Here is a 17,875-nt window from a genome sequence, read left to right on the forward strand (position 1 = left end):
AACGAGCCACCACTACAAACATACACGTATCTACACACACATACAAGGTCACACACATGCACACGCACAGATGGGCACAGACATGTGCTGATGCAACTCAAATAGAAGACTCTGCCCAAGCCAGTCCTACAAACATACACGTGTACATGCACACACACAAATGTGTATGTATGGACACACGTGCTGGTGCAACTTAAGTAGAGACTCTGACAAAGCCAGTCCAGTGCTCCATGCCTACATGTCCACTTGCACACATGTGCACATGCACAGATACAATGCAAACAGGGGCCATGACAAAGCCAACGCTGTCCCCCTCCCCCTGATGCCCTCCTAGGGGCACATGGGGGGCACCTCCCCCATGGCACAGAGCTGGGCAGGGGAGTCCATCCACCAGCCAGGACCACCCAGCCCCCCTACCCTCCCCAAGGCCTCCCATGTCCTGGGCCTTGCACGAGATGCCAGAGCCCCAAATGCACCCAGGCCAGAGATGTGCGGAGACCGGAGGAGGTTTCCATGCATTCGCTTTATTGTTTTCAAGTGGACGAACAAGAGAGAAGGGCGGGGGGGGGGGGGTGCGTAAGGCCGCGGTCCTTGGTCCGTCTTCTCCTCTGCAGCAGGAAGGGGCCGAGCCAGGCTTGGCCCTGTGGGCGCGCACATGTGCATCATGTACATAGGTGCCCGGGACAGACACGGAGAGCTCGCCGCGGGCGCCTCGGAGGCGCAGCCACCCCCCCAGACACTGGCTGGACTCCCAATTTCCTCCGAGGACTGTCAGGCTGTGACCCTGGAGCAGGCTTTCCATGTCCACCTCCCCACAAAGCCTCTGACCTCTCCCCCCCAAAACAGGGTAGGTTCCAGCTCCATTGGATGGGAAAGGCCAGGTTGGACCCAGCGCGGCCACCCCATCCCAGGAGACAAAAACAGGGAGAGCGCGAACAACTGCGCAGTGGGACTGGGGCAGGGGCTGCCGGCAGGCCGGGGTCTGGTCTCCTTTGGTTTCTTATTGAAGGCAGAGGTGAGAGCTAGGGGTGCAGCGTGAGTGGGAAGGGGGGGCTCCAATCACTGCCTGGGGGGCATCACCACGTCCCCCCCTCGCTGGTCCCTGCAGCTGCGGCCTTCGGCAGATGTGGGGGACTAATCTAGAGGGGTTGTTAGTGGGATTTTGAACTGGAAATTCAGTCTTTTTTGGCTGGGGAGGTGTATCCCTGCTCTCCACCCCCAGCCCCTTCCCTTGCCCTGCCCAAGCCAAAAAAAGCCAAACTCAGTGCTAACAACCGTGACCCCATAGAGACATGAAGAAAGCAGCCAATTAGGGCCCCTTTGAGCCCATGGGAGCTGGTCACCGGGTGCCCGCTCGGTCCCGGACAAAGGGGGGTGAGGGCAGGATACATCCAAAGGAAGAGAAAAAAGAACACCGCCCGTTTCCTGGGAGCAGAGACGCCTGCTCCGGCCTCAGCTCCGGGGATGGGGGGTGATTCATGATCACATAAGGTTGCGGCGTCCCCGGGTGGGTACATTCAGTGTTTGTCAGCAGTTCTATGGCTCAGGCGGGCCGCGGCCCGGTTCCTCGCTATGGCAGTGCAAATACACCTGGGAACTGAAATGTATTTGTGCTGTGGGGTTTGGGGGAGAGGGGGTGGTCGTTTTTTTTTTTTGTCTTTTTTTTTGCTTATTTCCTTCTTTTTTCCACCCAACTTCCCTTGCTTCTTCCTTCCCTAGACAGACTTGGAAAAAATAAAATCAAAGCTGGAAAGACGCCCCGTGCCCCCCCCCAACAGGGGCTTCTCTCCCTCCCCCCCAACAGTGCCACGGTTGGCCCCACTATGGGGAACCCAGGCTTTCGTGCTTGAAGAAAAGTGCTTATTATTTGAAGCAAGTGCTTTGGACAGGGGGGCAGAGATGCTTCCTTACGGGGGGGCAGATCTGGCACCCAAGGGGGGAATTCAGATGGAAACATGGTGGCATGGAAGTAGGAGGCGAGCCTGAATGATGCCCCCCAGAGCCAAATAGAGCGGGAAGCAGGAATGGTCCAACTTTGGCATCGAGGTCCATGTACAGGAAGCTTAGTAGACCCACCCCCCATCCCGCCACACGTCTAGGAGCTGCTGTGTATGGGGGGGGGCACAAAAGATGGGGGGAGGAGCAGGGGTTTCCCTTCAGCCCTCGTCGCGACACGCCCGGGAAACCAGCGCAAGTCTCGTGTCGCGAAAGAACGCGTCGTTACTGAACACGCGGGTCGTTACCGAAATGGCCAAGTGGTGCCAACAAAGTGGAGGGGGAATGCTACAGCGCTACCGGAGAACAAGACTGGGCCCCTTTCCCCACCCCCCAGGGCCACAAATGTGCTGCTGAAGTGTGGTGCCGCTCCCCTATTATTATCATCACCATTATTATTTAAAATTAAAAGAAAGAGGCACGGGTGGGGGGGAACTGGCCGTGAGCAGGAAGAAGTGACGCCGCAGAGGGGGAAATGCTGAAGCCCTTAGAGAGATCGCGCTGATTGTCTCGGCGTCGGGCGGGAGGGGGGTTGGGGGGCAGCGCAGGGAAGGACAGGGGATGCAAGGACACAGTGGGGGCACCTGGTCATTGCTGAAATGGTTCTGGGACTGCCCCCCCAACTGTGGTAGCAATGGGAGGGTGCAATTAAAATCCTAACCGCAGGATAAATTGATGTACATGCATGTGCATGCCTGCTCCTGCCATGTGCGTGCCCACGGGAACCCCTCCCCTTGGAGGCGCTGGGTCATTGCTGACAGCGCTAGGCGCTTGCCCTGCTAGTCCCTGCGCCCTGGTGCCACTGGGAAGAGGTGGAGCCCAAGGGAGACCAGCTTCCTCGAGCCAGGCAGCACCCTGGGGGCAGTGGGGTCCCTGGGGAGATGCGAGGCAGCTCCCATCCCCTCTCCATGTCCCAGGCAGTGGGGAAGGGGCAGGCGGTGCCCCCAGTGCAGCGCGGCCACACATGGCAGCCATGTAAACAAGTGGGTCCAGGTTTGCCATCTCCCTCGGGGCAATACTGAACGGCCGGGGCTGGAGACGGGAGGGAAAGGGGGGCTTCAAGTCTGGCACACGGCCACGGTGAGGTATTCACTGCAGGGAGGTAACACTGGCTGGGAACCGGGCAAGCGGTTCCCCGGAGCCCCGTCGCGGGGACGGGGGAGACCATGGCTGGGTCTTAGGTGCCTGGTGTGGGGAGACTGGCATCCGCAGCTGGAAAGGAGACCTCTCCCCAGGGCACCCGCCACCCACATGGGGGTTTCGTGGAAGTGCCTCGAGGGATACAGGCCGGCTGGGCCATGGGGCCTCTTGCCTGCTCCTAAGCGCCACGGGTCAGTTCCTGAAGTGCTTTGCTGGGAGCCGGAGCCCCATGGTGCTCTTAAGGGGTGTGGGGGGGTGTTGGGGTAGAAAGAAGAAAGAAAGACAAGCAGGTCGTGCCCCGCAACTCCCATGTCTCCTGCCCCTGGGGTCCGACCGCAGTGGGATGGAAGGATGAGGCCAAGATGGGAACGTCGTATTTGGTTTGAAGAGTTTGGCTTTGGTTAACAGAAAGAAACAGTGCAATAGGAGCCCCACCCCCCCGGGCAGCAGGGGGGAGAGGGGAAGGGACAATGCCCTGGCCCCCGGACCACATGAGCCTCAGCCCCAGAGGACAAGACATAGGATGGCCCTAGTCTGACCGGGCGGGGCGACCACAGGATGGGGGGGTGGGGAAGGGGGGGGGCGTCACTGGCTGCACACAGAGGGGCAGCACCAGCCACACACGGGGCCGCGGTCATTTGGCAAAAGAGACGCCCCCTCCTTCCACACCCAGCCCTTTGCTTTGCTCATGCTCCCCAGCCCCTTCCCCGCACTCCCCAACAGCTGCCAAAGCAAGGAGGATGGAGGGGGAGGATGGGGGCATCGGATGCCCCCCCAGCAGCCTGCTCTGATCGCTACGTCCGGGTCTTTGGCTTGGAGCAGGCTGGTGGAGGCAGGGGGCGGCCTTGGTTTCTACCCGCGATGCCTTTACAGTAACTCGGAAACAAACCCCCCAGCAGCCCTCACACGTCCCCCGTCAGCTATGCCACGGCCCCCTTCCCACATGCCCCGGGCTGGAGCAGGGACCCCAACTAGGTCTCAACTTCCAGAAAATTCACCTCCTTGAGGGTTTTTTTTTTTGCTTGTGTTCAGGCAAATTCTCAATAAAGGAAAAGCAACGCTGCCGGGGGAAAGTGGGGGGCAGGCATGCAGCACTGGGGTGGGGCTGGGGCCTTGTGTCCCGGGGCCTAGAAGGTAGGAAGGGGGGGAAAGAGGCAAGGGGGACCCTAAAGTGCCTGCACGAGGAAGGCAGCTCCAGCAGCACATGCGGGCATGGACCACGGCGCCCATGTTGCATCCGGGTGTGTGGGGGGTGCCAGCCACGGGGGGGGGCAGGCGCGCAGCCCAGGTACAGTAGTTCCAATTCAAGTGTCAGCAGGGGGCCGTGGGGACGGGCATGACGGCAACACACACGGGGGCCGCAGCACTGACTGGTGCCCGCCGCCACGGTCCCTCGTTTGTCAGCAATTCCCCCCCACTCCCCTTCCCAATCCCCCCTCGGGGGTCCGAGCTCCCGCTGTGGGGCAGCCGTGGGGGTTAGCAGAGCAGCCCCAGGGCGGAGGGGAAGTTTTTTGTGGTCCACAAATCAAGTGAAGTTTAAGGCGAATGGCTCCCCGTGAGAGCAAACAGGGCCCTGCACGTGGGGGGGGGGGGGGGGGGGGCCTGGCTGGCACCGACCACGCTCGTGCCGCCCTGCCAAGAGAAGCCGTTAGTACAGGCGGGGGCACGGGGGGGGGCAGAGCCAGGCGGCTGCCGGTGGGCGAGGGGGGTGCACAGCGGAAGCGGGGAGCCCCGGGTGGCTGCAGGGTGGGGCCTGGCCCAGGCTTGTTCTCCTTCAAAGTGCCCTAGACGCAGAGAGGCTCTAAATAAATAGGAGAAGAGAGGGGGTCACCGTGGGGCGCGCTACTCTGAGTAGCAGCCGTCCAGGCCGATGGCACCATGCCGGTCCTTGGTGTAGGGGCAGGAGGCGCCGTTGGGCAGGGCGCCGCAGGCTGCTGTCTTGGCTGCGATGCTGCAGTTCTTAAGGAGGTTGAAGCTGAAGGGGCTGATGGCGTCTTTCGGGGGGAAAGGCTTCATGGTGGAGAGGATCAGTGCCAGGCAGTCCGCCACGTCCTTGTTGGGGGCGCAGGCCAGTGCCGGGGTGTGACCTGCGGGGGTGAGGAGCAGGCATCTGTCAGGCCGTGGAGGGGCACTCTGCTGCACATGCTTGCATGTGCCTGCCCCTAGGCACGCACACACATGGAGGTATGCACATGTTGGCATGTACACACACACATACACATGTTCACGCACACATACAGACACGCACAGATATGCACACACACACAGGCAAGTTTATACACACGCACGTGGCAGGGGGTCGGACTTGATGATCTGCTCAGGCCCCTTCTGACCCTACCAAGTATGAAACTATGAAACTTGCACACAAGGACGCGCACACAGCTGTGTTCACCACCTCTCCCCCACCCCAATAAACCGCACCAAGTCACTGCTTTCCCTGCTGGGCCAGAGGCAGTGGGTGCCCAGTGCTCACACAGCTCCCAGGCCTGGGCAGGGCCCCCCAGGACCCACCGTGCACAAGTAAGGGAAGCGTCCCACACACCGGGCACAACGTGGCCCAGGTGCAGCATGAGGACGCGACACTGGTGATGCAGGAGCTCCATGAGCACCAGTTACGCTCCGGTAGATCCCCCCGACCCCCCTGCCCCCCAGCCAGGACCACACACCTTCTTCATCCACCGCCAGCACTGTTGCGCCGCGGCTGAGCAGGGCCTGGACGACGGAGGCCAGTCCGTTCCGCGCTGCGATGTGGAGAGGCCTGTGTGCGGCAGGGCAAGTCAGCCCCCCTGGCCCGCGAGCCGCTCTGCAGCCTCCCGCCCATTTCCCCAGTCAGCTTAGCCAGCCCCAGCTGCCCCCAAACGTGGAGGCCTCGGTGCAGGTGGCTTCTACCAGAGCACTTAGCTCAGCTGGGGGAGAAAGGGCTTCTCCAGCAGGGGGAACAGGGAAGGCTGAGAGCCATGAGAACTCATTGCATGTGTGGCCCACGGGCAGGCCCCTGCACCTGGGTGCTCGCTGCACTGATACTCACATCTGCAGAGCACTGTTAGTTGCATTGATAAGGCCAAGGTCTTGGGTTTCCCCCAGGAGCAACAAGGCACACTTTTCATGACCCTGGGAACAGAAGCAGCTTGTTAATGGGGGCGGGGAGGGGGGCAGCGACGTTCCTGGGGCTGTTCTCTCCCTGAGCAGCCAGGCCGAGGAGCAGCCGAGGCTGCGTTCTGCCGGGTTCAAGCTCACTTGCCCTGGGGGCCCTAGCCGCCATCCCATTGTGCCAGGTCAATCCCACCAAGTGGTCACAGGGCCAGAGACGGCAGTCCATGTCCTCCGTGTTCCCGGGAAGCCATGGGGGCAGGGCCACGTGCCCACGGCCAGAAACATGCCGTACCTTACTGCAGGCCAGGTGAAGAGCTGTGTTCCTGTTGACATCCAGCACGGTGATATCTGCTTTCGCTCTGTACAGCAAGAACTCTGCAACCGAGAGACAAGCGCCATCAGGACCCCGCACCCATCACCGACGGGCTTGGGACAGCCGACGCGCAGCAGGGGCTGGGGGAACAGGCTGGGGACCCGGCATGGGCTCCAGCCATATGGGTGGGCCACGGCCCCTTGCCAGGCCTGACCTCCCCTGCCCCAGCAGAGTAAATGCTCAAAATCTCACACGACCAGTATGGTGCCCAGGGTGGGCAGGTGGCCTCACGCACCTACAGCTGCAGTGTGCCCGTTCTCAGCAGCCATCATGAGGGGCGTCCTCCCCAGCTGGTCAGCCGCGTCCACCTCAGCCTGGTGGCGCAACAGCAGCTGTAAACCGTGGATGTTGTCTGCGAAGGCAGCAGCGTGAAGGGGGGTCCTGCAGGGAGACAGGCAGGCATCAGGTGGCATGTCCCCTGCCAGGCCTGGGTACCTGGTACATCACAGGGGGAAGTGGGGCTGCACTCACCTTCCTTTGGCGTCTCTGCTATTAACAATCTTGGCACCCAATGCTTCCACCAGCATCTCAGCAGTGCCATCCTGGTTGTTAATTCTGCAGTGGGGACAAGCCGAGGGGCAGAGCTGATCGGGGCTGAGGCTGCTCGGTGCCAGGGCCCTGTGGGAAGGTGTTGGGGGAGCAGCAAGGAGCCCACCCACTCCATGTCTGTCGCCCCCGTCCCCCTCCCAAAGCAACATGGCAGGATGAGATGCCTGCAGTGACGGAGACCGGCTCCGTGACTCCATCCCCCCGCTCCACAAAGCCTGGCTCAGGCCTGGCCTCCTGGTGAGGGCAATCGCAGCCTTGCACCTAGGAGATGGCTCCCACAGGGGATGCAGCACAGGCTGCGCGGCTCTGTGGCCCCCTCCACCAGCCCACAGTGAAATAGGAGCACTGAAGGGCAGGGCATACGCCAGGAGACCCTGAACCCACCCGGCTGGCCCCAGTGGCACCAACTTACACTGCACAGTGCAATGGAGTGAAGGGGTTTCCTTCCAGGTACGCAAATGGGTTGTGTTCAAGTAACAGTTCCAGACAATCTTCGTGCCCTGTAGAGACGTGGGAGAAGCAGGTCAGGGCTCGCAGGCTGGGACTACACCGGCCCTGGTGGGATTCCCTCTCAACCCCGTGACCCCTAGGGGAGCCAGGCATGCAGGGGATGCTGTGCTATGGCCCAGTGTGCAGGGCACAGGCAGACACAGCCCCGCTCAATCCTGACCAACTGGGGGAGCACTCCACCGCACCCGGGGTCTTAGCCAAAGCTGCCAGGCTGGGGGCAAGGCTGATGGCAGGGACAGGGGGTCCTCACCGCTGTACGAAGCCCAGTGCATGGGGGAGTAGCCGCTGTAGTCCACCACAGAGTCCAGCGGGTCAGTAGAGAGTGCGGCCTGCAGCAGGGTGCGCAGCACATCGGGGTGGCCGCAGGCCGAGGCCAAGTGCAGGGGTGTACGCCCCTTGAAGTCCCGGCACAGGACGAAGGCGTCATGGTCCAGCAGCGCCGCCAGGCAGTCCTCGCACCCTGTCACCGCCTACGTGGATACCGGGCTGCCATGAGGGGGGGCCGCGCTGCCGGGACGGACTCCCCCACCCACCATGTCCTCCCCCGGACAGGGAACGTGGCCTGCCCTGGGTGCATGTTCACAGGGACAGCAAAATCCCCCTCCCACCTCCAGCCCCTCCTCTCCCCCTCAGTGGCCACAAAGTCCCCCGGCCCACGGCTCTGCTCACCCCACGATGCAGAGCCGTCCTGCCCCGCTTGTCAGCAGCATCAGCCGTGGACCCCTTCTCCAGCAGGAGGTGGACGCAGTCAACGTGGCCATTCATGATGGCCAGCATCAGCGGGGTTCTGCGGGGGTGGGACCAGTTTCGCAGGACTCCTGGGTTTGGCCCCAGCCCTATCCAGCAGCTGCAGCAGGGGGATGTGGAGGGACAGCCTCGCCCTTTCCCTCCTCATGGCCTGTGGGCTGCACACGTGCCCCAAGACAACATGGCCTCCCCCCTCAGAGCCCCCCGGGGAACTCACTGGCCATGGATATCCATGACGTCGGCGATGTCAGCCCGCTCCCCGCTGTCAATCAGGAGGTGCAGGGAATCCGTGTTCCCGTTGGCAGCTGGGGGGCATGAGGGGAATTAGGGATGCACAGCAGGGTCCCCTGCCCGTCCTGGAAAGAGCATGTGGCCACCTCCCGTCCTGAGCCAGTCGGTCCCCTCCTAGTCCAGGCAGAAGGGCTGTCCCCACAGCAGGGGAGGCAGAAGGAGGCCACCCCCAGCCCCTCACCTGCAGCATGGAGAGGCGTCCACTTGCGCTTGCGCTCCTTGACCAGGGCAGAGGCGCCGTGACTGGTGAGCACCTCCACGCAGTCCGTGGAGCCGTGCTCCGTGGCGAGGTACAGCGCCGTGCGTCCCTTGTGGTCCCGCACATCCAGGTTCACCAGGGTCTCGGCGAGGGTCTTCAGGGCTTCACAGTGACCGTTATAGGCCTGGAGGTGACATGGTCCCTTACAGAAGCGTGGCCCTGCCAGCTCCCAGACCTACCCCCACATGCACCAGCCAATGAACCCCTGGGTGCCTGCCCTGGGAAGCCCCCGCACCAAAGCTGCTAATGCCATGACCACCCCAAAGGGGCTGGGGAATGTCCCCATGGGCCTCCAGGGCAGCTGGAGAGTCCCTAGAGGGGAAGTGAGCCCTGCCCTCCACATCCTGCACCATCTCCTTCCCTGCAGCCGCACACCTGTGCAGGTAGGTGCCAGAGCCACCACTCACGGCCACAGCAAATGCCCAGTGCCAGCCACAAGGCCCAGCCCGGCCGCTCCGCACGGTACTACTCACAGCTAAGTGCAAAGGGCTGACTGGAATGGTGCTTTCCACGTCCTCCAGGCAGTTGAAAGACATTTCCAGGAGCTGCAACAAGAAGCAGGAAACCCTTGAGACCCTGGGACTCTCGAGACCCAAGAGCTCCAGGGCAACCCCAAGGGCATGGTCCTTGACCCACTCCCCTGCTAGCTCAGGGTTGCGGCCTGTCTAGGCCCTATTGTATCTGCCAGGGAAGCCATAGACTTCTGCACAGAGCCTCACCAGATCTGCCCTCCTCCCCCAGCCCCATGTGGGCACCCTGCAGCACTCATGAGCTGCACATCACCCCCTCAGGAGGCTCCTATCTGACCCCCATGTCCCAGCCAGCTGAGGCAGGGCAACCCACTCACCAACTCGAGGTTCTGCCGGTTGCCATAGGCAGCAGCGTAGTGGACTGCGGTATATCCCTGCTTGTCCCGGAGAGAGGGGTCAGCACCATTGTCCAGCAGGAACTCGAGACAGCTGCAGGGACCGGACGAGGGGGGTCACAGCTGGCCCGGGGCCAGACCCCATTGGCAGGCCAGGAACAAGGAGCACCCACAAGACTGGGACCTGCTTCCTGGATGGATTCATGCCAGGGGCACGCAGATCCCAAATGCCCAGGGAAGGGTCCGGGGGGTCTGGAGAGAAGCTGGCTCAGGGGTTACTCACAAGAACGCCTCCTTCAGCCTGGACTCCTTGAGCGGCTCCTCATCGGTGTCGTGGCTGTTTCCTGAATGAGTCTCAGCTCTGGAAGGATGGACGCCGGTGTCAGTCCCCGAAATGGAGGGAACAAGGGGGTTGTGGGGAGGAAGGGGGACAGGCCCCGGTGCCTTTCTACCTCCTGTACGTGTCTGAAGCAGCAGCATAGTGCAGGGGGGTGCAGCCTTTGCAGTCGGCCTCGTTAATACTGGCTCCAGCGGTGACCAGCGTCACCGTACACTGGTAGCTGCCATTGGCGGCTGCGTAGTGCAATGGAGTCCTGGGAGGAGATGCAAGGTCAGGGCGCCAGCGGCCACATGGCCCCAATCTGGGCACAGCACTGATGCACGTCTCCCCAGTGTCAGGAGCGCCCATAGAGCAGGGGGCCAGGGAGACGTGGGCTCAGGGGATCCAGAAGGGCCCTGGAGACACCACTGGTTTCCCCAGCCCATGCCCCAGAGACCACCGCAGCGCTGGGAAAAGCCCATGGCACCTGCCAGCACCCATGATTATGTTGGGGGTGGGTTGGTCCCTGCCCTCGAAGGGCCGCGGTGCCGGAACTCACCTCCCAAATTTATCTCTCCTTCTCAAGTCAGCACCGCTGCTCAACAGCAAGTTAAGACATTCGACATTCCTGCAGGAACGCAGCGGGGAGACCCATGAGCCTGGGCAGGCAGGGCCCTGATGTGCCCGCTCTGAGCCCCCAGCTGTGCCCTCAGACCTGTGAGGCTGGGGCACGTGATGTAGCTCCCCATAAGTCCCCTTCTGCATGGCTACACAGCCACCCTGCAAGCACCGGGAGCTGTTGATCCCACCCCAGTGCCCATGCAGTCCCGTAACTGGGTACGTTAAAACAGGCTCGGCACGCAACACTGGCACAGGAGCCGTGCGGTGGTTTATGCTATGCCCACGATCCAGGACACCTGGGTTCCTTCCCCTCCCTCCGCTAGATCCACAGAGCCTGGAGGCAGGTGGCCCAGCGCCAGGACCTGGGGAGGGCACGGCCACAGGCCCCTGGCTCCCCGCGGTGCCACCCACCCTCCGGAAGCAGCAGCGTGGAGGCAGGTCCTGCCAAGGTTGTCGGGCGTGTTGATGTCAAAGCCGGCAGACAGCACATGCTCATTGCTCAGCGAGGAGACGATGCTGTACAACTGACCTGCAAGCAGGAGAAACTGAGTCAGGCCAGGGCTGCCCTGCCCCGTGACTCCCTCAAACCACTGCCCTAGGCCTGTCCCTCACCTGAGGAAAGTAGCTTGCGACAACAGTCTGAGAATCCAAAGAGAACAGCTAAGTGCAGAGGGAACATGTCGTGGATCCCACGCCTGCCGCAGGGGAGAGCAGGGTCAGGAGGACACTGGGAGGATGAAGGAGGAACAGCCCCCACCCTGTAGCCCTATAATGTCCCCCCCACCATAACCAGCTCCCCCCATCATTAACCCTATGCACGGCAGTGCAACCCCCACCCCAGCCCGAGTTGGAGAGCAGGGTCCCCGCTAGCCTGCTCACCTCGCAGTGTCAGCACCATTCGTCATCAAAGTACTAATTAGCAGCTCGTGGCCGTATCTAGCAGCAACGTGGAGGGGGGTATTGCCGTATTTGTCAGCACAGTCAATCTCGCTGCCTGCAATAGAGAGCAGCGGCTTACGGGGTGGCCCCAGGAGAAGGGAAAGGGTTGGGGGGGAGGTGGAAGAGTGACGCCGCTGCCCCCAGCAGGGCAGGGACAGCCCCCAGCTCCCTCCTCAAATGTGGGGGAAAAAGACCTGGTACCCTGATGCCAGCTTAGCACTGTGGCATCCAGGGCAGGACAGTCACTGCAGGGCAGCCTGGCTGGATCCTCAAGGTTCCCACCCTGGAGATCCAAGATGCAGGTTCCAGGGACTTCCCCATCCCCGCAGGGAAGCGCTGGGGCCAGGCAGATGGGGCAGGGGCTGCCCAAGCAGTGAGTGCATCATGAGGGAGACTCCAGGGTGCCTGACTCCCCCTGGAGCCAGGCCAGCAGGGGGGAAGTAAAGGGTGGGCAGCCACGTACCGTTCTGAATGAGGATCTGGGAGCGCGTGAATCGGCCGTGGATGGCAGCCATGTGCAAGGGGCTCTTCCCTTCCTTACTCTGCAAGCAAAGGAAATAGCAGCTGGGGAGGGCAGGGGGAGGAGATGCGCCCCATCCCGCCCTCGAGGGGTCAGCCATCCTTGTGCCCCCTGGCCACCCACTCCCGCACACCTGGAAGTTGACGTCAGCACCGTTGTTGACAAGCAACTCCAGGCACAGGGCCCCATTGGTGGAGACGGCGGCGAAGTGCAGTGGGGTGAAGCCCTTTTCGTTGGGCTGGTTGACGTTGGCGCCGCAGTTCACCAGCTCATTGGCCACGGCATCCTGGCCCATGTAGCAGGCGATGTGAAGTGCAGTGTTCCCAAAGGCGTTCGGCTCGTCGATCTGCAACACAGGCTTGGGGTTGGCTTGGGCTGGGGGGTCGGAAAGGGCCCAAATGCCACCCGGCGTGCCACCCCACAGCCCAACAGCGCTGGGGAATGTGCTCAGGCAGCTCCAGGGACCTGGAGTGTGGCGGAGGTTTAGCACAGAAGTGAAGCAGAGCCCTGGGGTAAAGCAAGTCAGAGCCAAGGCAAGACGACTCCCCCGGCTTTTGGGCAGGGGGATACAGCATCTGCAGAAGCCGCCAGGCAGCAGAGATGGGGGTCCCCACCCCCGTAACATACAGGGGCATCTCAGTGGGATGCCACAGCTCCTGGTAGTGCTCCCGTGCACATGGGCACGGCCAGAGACTGCTTCTCCACAGAGCTCATGTCCCCACCTGCCACCCCCACCCCCCAGCGCAGCCACAGGCCCCACCTCGACACCCAGCCGCAGCAGGTGCTTCACCACCTCGATCTGGCCGCTGGCGGCTGCCGTGTGCAGCAGTGTGTAGCCCTTCTTGTCCTTGCAGGCCACGTCAGCACCACGGGCCACAAGCAGCTTCAGCACCTCCAAGTGGCCTGAGCAGAGAGGAGTGGGGCTGCTAGGAGCTGGGGCTATGGCAGGCACGAGCCCGCACCGCGATCGAGCCACGCAGTGACAGGGCCGCTCATGAGGCCCACCCAGCAGAGGCCGTGACGGGGAGAGAGCAGGGGAGGACGTACCTAGGAAGGCGGCCCAGTGGATGGGCTGTCGCTCCTTCTTGTCACACGTGCTCAGGTTGGCCCCCTTGTTCAAGAGCAGGTTCACCATCTGCAACAGGGAGATAGGGGTGGGGAACAAAGGACCCAGTCCAGTGTCCAGCCAGGCTACGGTGGCACATCAGGCTCCCCCACTCCCTGCTGTGTTCATGGGGCATGTACAGCACCTAGCACGAGGCAGCTGGCCACAAATGGCTGCCTCTGGGGTCCCCCAGATCCAGACACTGCCCCCGGTACTGGAGCAGGGGTGGGCTCACCTCGATGTGACCGCTGTGCACGGCGTGGTGCAGCGCTGTGCGCCCGGTGCGGTCGGCCACGTTGACGCTGCTCAGCAGAGGCGCCAGGGCCTCGGCGCACTTGGTGGCCCGGTTGGCAGCGGCCATATGCAGCGGCGTCTGCCAGTATTTGTCGCGGGCGTTGACGTCGGCCGAGTGCTTCAGGAGGAGGGTAAGTGCCTTCTGCAGGGAGGGGAGAGGGAGCTGGCATCATCATGTGCCCAAGTCCCACCATGCCCTGCTCCCTGTGGCCTTGGGGCCACGTACTGGGCTGAGCTGGGGAGGGGGCTGCAATGGGGCAGGGCAGGAGCCGTGGAGGAAGCGGGCCTGCTTTTGGACACCCCCTTGCTCCCCGCCTCCATCACCCCCATGGGGCCAGAGCCTGGCAGCTGGAGCCTGGGCTTCCTGCCACGAGCATGGAGAAGAGAGGCCAGGCTGTGAGGATGCAAGTCCTGCATTGCAGACTGGGGCAGGGCAGGGCAGGGCGGGGGGTGGGGGGCAACCTGCAGGGTCTCCGCTGGCTTGGGGAAGGCGGGGGGCACCTACCTCGTTGCGGGAAGCCGCGGCGCGGTGCAGCGGCGTGAGCCAAACCGTGTCCTTTGCATTCACGTTAGCACCTGGGGAGGCAGACGGGGGCTGAGCTCTGGGCGGGGGCAAGGGCAACCCAGGGCAGGGTCAGAGCTGAGTCCCAATGTGCCCCGCTCCAATCCCCACCCCAGTGCTGCAGCCTGCCCCCCCCACACCTTTGCTCAGGACAGTGCTGGGGCCTGGGAGACCCAGACACCCCTGGGGGGGGGGCAGGGTACGGTTAGCAGCCGCCATACCTGACAAGATGAGGAGCTCCACGATGGCAGCATCTCCTACGTAGGCAGCAGCATGCAGTGGCGTTCGCCTTTCTTGGTCCTATGTGGGAGAGACGGGGCTCAACTATAAGGGGGGACATGGTGCCATCCCTGCCCCACAGCCTCCACTTCCACCCCAGAGGATGGCCCAAGGGAGACGGCCAAGGAGCAGGCCCCCCTCTCAGGGCAGCACACATCAAAGGGTGAGCGTGAGAGCAGAGGGCAGGTCTCCAGCTGCCTCAGTGCCGCAGACCCCCAAGGGCGCTGGCCAGATCCCGCTGACAGCCGGGCTTCCTGGACATGCGTGGAGAGCCCCAGGCTGACACACTGACTGCGCCCTTGACCTGAAGCTCTTCACTTCCATGTGGAGAGCAATGCCTCACACCCAGGGCCCAGTCCCTCAGCCCTGCAGGGACGCCATGCGGGATGGGGGCCGCAGCCACCGTGCACGAGGACAATGGTCCGATGGCTTCCCCAAAGAAAGGACACTGGGGAGTCCTCCTGCACTCACCAGGACATTGATGTTTTCCTTCTGGCTCAACAGCGACCGCACCTCCTCGATGTCACGGTTGAAGATGGCTTGGACCAGAGGAGGCTGCAAGGGGAAAGCCGAGCCAGGCATGACTGGGACATCGGGCTGGCACCGTCTGCTCCCCTCTGCCAGGCTCAGCTCCAGCCTGCACCCCAACGCTCCCACTAATGAGACGCTGCCACCAAACCCCCTTGTCCAGGCTGCTCGCAGCCACTGGAGTGACCCTGGCTCAGGCAACTCTGCTCCACTCCCCAGTTGTACAGTGACAGCGCCCAGGCCTCACTGGGCAGTCACCCTTCAGCCTGTCTGGACCCCCAACAGCACCCAGGAGAACTGACACCGGGGACCCTCCCCACTGGCCCAACAGCAGGGCCAGAGCGCTGGCGTGGCACTGCCAGCCCCGCTCCACACCTGCCAGAGCCCCTGCTCTGCTGTGCGAGCCCTGGCACCCACACACCCATCAGGGCAAGGCTGCGAGCCCACCAGCCCGCGGCCTGGAGAAGGGCCAAGGGATGGGGGACACACAGCCCCTTCCCAGGGAAGGAGACAGGCTCACAGCACCAAGGATGCCCGACGTGGCCCGTCTCAGGCTGGGGGCCCGGGCCTGCCCCTTCCTCCAGCAAGGGAGCAGCAATGGGGCTACCCAAAAATCCCCTGCAGTGCTCCAGCCTAAACCCCGGTCCACTCCAAGGCCAACAGAGGGACACGGGCAAAGTAAATATTTGGCTTCCAGGGACAGTGGCCTGGCCCCTGTGGACAGCAGTGGGAATAGGGGTGATCGGCAGGGAGAGAGCGGCATCAGCAGCTCCTGCCCCCAGAGCCAGAGGCCAGGCCCGGGACTCTGGAGGGAAAGTGCAGGCACACATGGGGCCGGGGGGAAGCCCCAGTCATGAGGGACCACAGACAGGTCCTGGGGGCAGCACAGTGCTAGGGGGACCCAGCTCCGCCAGTTGAATCACCTGCCCTCCTGGGGCCAAAGGGGGAGGAAATGGGGATCTGTGCCGCTTCACCAGGACAAACCCCTCTCTGGACCAAGAGCTGCCAGACACCAGGCATGGATGTAGGGGTGAGCCCCCCTGCAACACCCCAGCTGAGCAGAGCTGGGGGCATCTCTGGGGGTAAGAAAAGGGGGCCCAGGCCTGGCAACCAAACCCCCTCTCAGCAGGCCAGAATCAGGGCCTGGGCTCCCAGGAGGACCCTGAGAAGAAGCGGGTGGGGGTGGGGAAGACCAGGCAGAGGCACGGGGAGAAGAGTATGAGGGGGCGCTATGAGGGGCTGGGGTGCAGCAAAGGGAGTGCAATGCAAAGGGGTGTGGGGATGCAATGCAAGGGGCGAATGGGGGGGAAGTGCAATGCAAGGGGGCGCAGGAGGAGTAAAGCAAAGGGGGTACAATGCAAGGGGGTGCAGGGCAGAGTGCAGCAAAGGGGTGCAATGCAAGGGGGTTGCAGGAGAAGTAAAGCAAAGGGAGTGCAATGCAAGGGGCACGGGGGGTGCAATGCAAGGGGGTGCAGGGGTGCAATGCAAGGGGCACGGGGGTGCAATGCAAGGGGCACGGGGGGTGCAATGCAAGGGGCACATGGAGGAGCTGGGGAAGGGCGCGGGGGGGTGCAGCGGAGCGGTGCAATGCAAGGAGGCGCGAGGCGCGGGGGCGCGATGCCGGGGTTGTGCGGCCGGGCGGGCCCCGCGCTAGGCCGCGCATCCCCGGGCCGCGGTGGCGGCGGCGGCGACGGGGCCGGGTAGGGGCCGGGCCGGGCCGCGACAGTACCTGGTCCGTGATGCTGAGAACCCCCATCTCCGGGGCCGCTCAGCGCCGCGCTCCCGGCATCAGGCTCCGGCTCGGGCTCGGGCTCGGGTCCGCGGCGGCGGCGGCGGCGGCGGCGGGGCGGGGAGCGCGGGGCCCGCCCACGGCCGCGGGAGGAGGGGCCGCGCCGGGCCGAGCTGGGCCGCAGCGCCCCCGCCGGGCGAGATCGGGCCCGCGGCACCCCCGACTGGGATCGGGGCCCAGCGGGGAGGCGCCGGGCCCGCAAATCCCCTCCAGGGGCCAGGATCGGGCCCGGGGCGGGGGGGATCGGGGTCTGAACCCCCCCAGGAGGGAGGCGCTGGGCCCCCAAACCCCCACCCCCGGGATCCCCAGGCTGCAAGGGCTGAACATCCCCGTCTCTGGGGTCAGGATTGGGCCGGGGGGATCCGGGCCCTGACCCTCCAGCACAGGGGCCCGGCTGGGAGACGGCTGCCGGGGTCTCGCGTGGACGAGGGGCTGCGCCGGGTGCCCGCCTGGCCCCCGCAGGACGTCCCCGCGTGGCGCAGGCCCGGTGTGACAGAGGCTGGGGGGGATCGAGAGCCCACGGGAAGGGAAAAGACCCTGCAGCCGGGCTGCTCCTCGTGTCCGGGCCAGGCTGGGGGCTCCAGCGGTCACGTCCTGCCCAGCCCCTGCCTCAGCCCTGCCGTGGCTAACACATGGCTAATACCCGGATAAGTAGCACACGGCTACCGTGGATAACTAACACGTGGCTGACTACTACAGCCGTGACGCGAGAGGGTAACTCACACCTGGCTTGCACGTCGCTACCGCGATTAAGGAACGGGGCGGGCACTCGCCAGGAACGCGCAATTAGCTACGACACGGGCAGCGCGGAGCCGACCTACCCACGGCGACCACGCAGGTGCCCACCAGGGCTACCCAGCCCCCATCCAAGCTGCTCTCTGGGGGGAACCTTCCTCCGGCTCCAGCCTCAGTTTCCCTCCCCCACCAGCACTGCCCCGGCCCCCTCGGCAGTCGCCCCTCAGGGCCCTGCGGCCTGAGTCCCACACTGCTCCAACGAAGCGCGATGAAGGTGCCCCTGGGAGGCCGGGACCTGCGCCATAAACTGGTGGCGCACAGCGCAGTGCCAGGCGGCAGGAAACACGAGCAGGAAGGTGGTG

At 63.8% G+C, this 17,875-nt stretch overlaps 1 protein-coding gene across 2 annotated transcripts; it reads right to left on the reverse strand.

Annotated features, from left to right (window-relative positions):
• Nucleotides 1–503: 503 nt before the first annotated feature.
• On the reverse strand, nucleotides 504–16,872 carry ANKRD52 (ankyrin repeat domain 52). 2 transcript variants are annotated; one of them, XM_090050467.1, is made up of 28 exons: nucleotides 16,719–16,872; nucleotides 14,933–15,016; nucleotides 14,404–14,482; nucleotides 14,126–14,196; nucleotides 13,562–13,762; nucleotides 13,269–13,356; nucleotides 12,982–13,124; nucleotides 12,355–12,567; nucleotides 12,165–12,243; nucleotides 11,642–11,756; nucleotides 11,375–11,457; nucleotides 11,174–11,291; nucleotides 10,701–10,769; nucleotides 10,275–10,415; nucleotides 10,106–10,183; nucleotides 9,805–9,916; nucleotides 9,431–9,502; nucleotides 8,880–9,081; nucleotides 8,625–8,712; nucleotides 8,330–8,447; nucleotides 7,911–8,130; nucleotides 7,563–7,650; nucleotides 7,073–7,156; nucleotides 6,837–6,982; nucleotides 6,521–6,603; nucleotides 6,164–6,246; nucleotides 5,802–5,893; nucleotides 504–5,222 (listed from the first exon to the last, which is right to left on the reverse strand). In XM_090050467.1, exons 1-28 carry the CDS (start codon nucleotides 16,743–16,745, stop codon nucleotides 4,978–4,980), a joined length of 3,222 nt encoding a protein of 1,073 aa, XP_089906593.1. In that variant the 5' UTR covers nucleotides 16,746–16,872; the 3' UTR covers nucleotides 504–4,977. The 2 variants fall into 2 exon arrangements, with proteins under 2 accessions (XP_089906593.1, XP_089906591.1); XM_090050465.1 differs by having other exon boundaries at nucleotides 8,330–8,507.
• Between the last annotated feature and the right edge of the window lie 1,003 nt (nucleotides 16,873–17,875).

Source organism: Crocodylus siamensis, chromosome 6 (assembly GCF_052110815.1).
Source record: "Crocodylus siamensis isolate JL-2025a chromosome 6, ASM5211081v1, whole genome shotgun sequence".
In the NCBI taxonomy this organism is placed as follows: Eukaryota; Metazoa; Chordata; order Crocodylia; family Crocodylidae; genus Crocodylus; species Crocodylus siamensis.

Coding starts and splice junctions, on each gene's coding strand:
- ANKRD52 (XM_090050465.1), bottom strand. CDS start 16,745: ATGGGGGTTCTCAGCATCACGGACCAG. Junction 13,125..13,268: donor CCACTGGGCCGCCTTCCTAG/GTACGTCCTCCC, acceptor CTCTCTGCTCAG/GCCACTTGGAGGTGCTGAAG. Junction 6,247..6,520: donor TTCACCTGGCCTGCAGTAAG/GTACGGCATGTT, acceptor TTCTGTTCCCAG/GGTCATGAAAAGTGTGCCTT.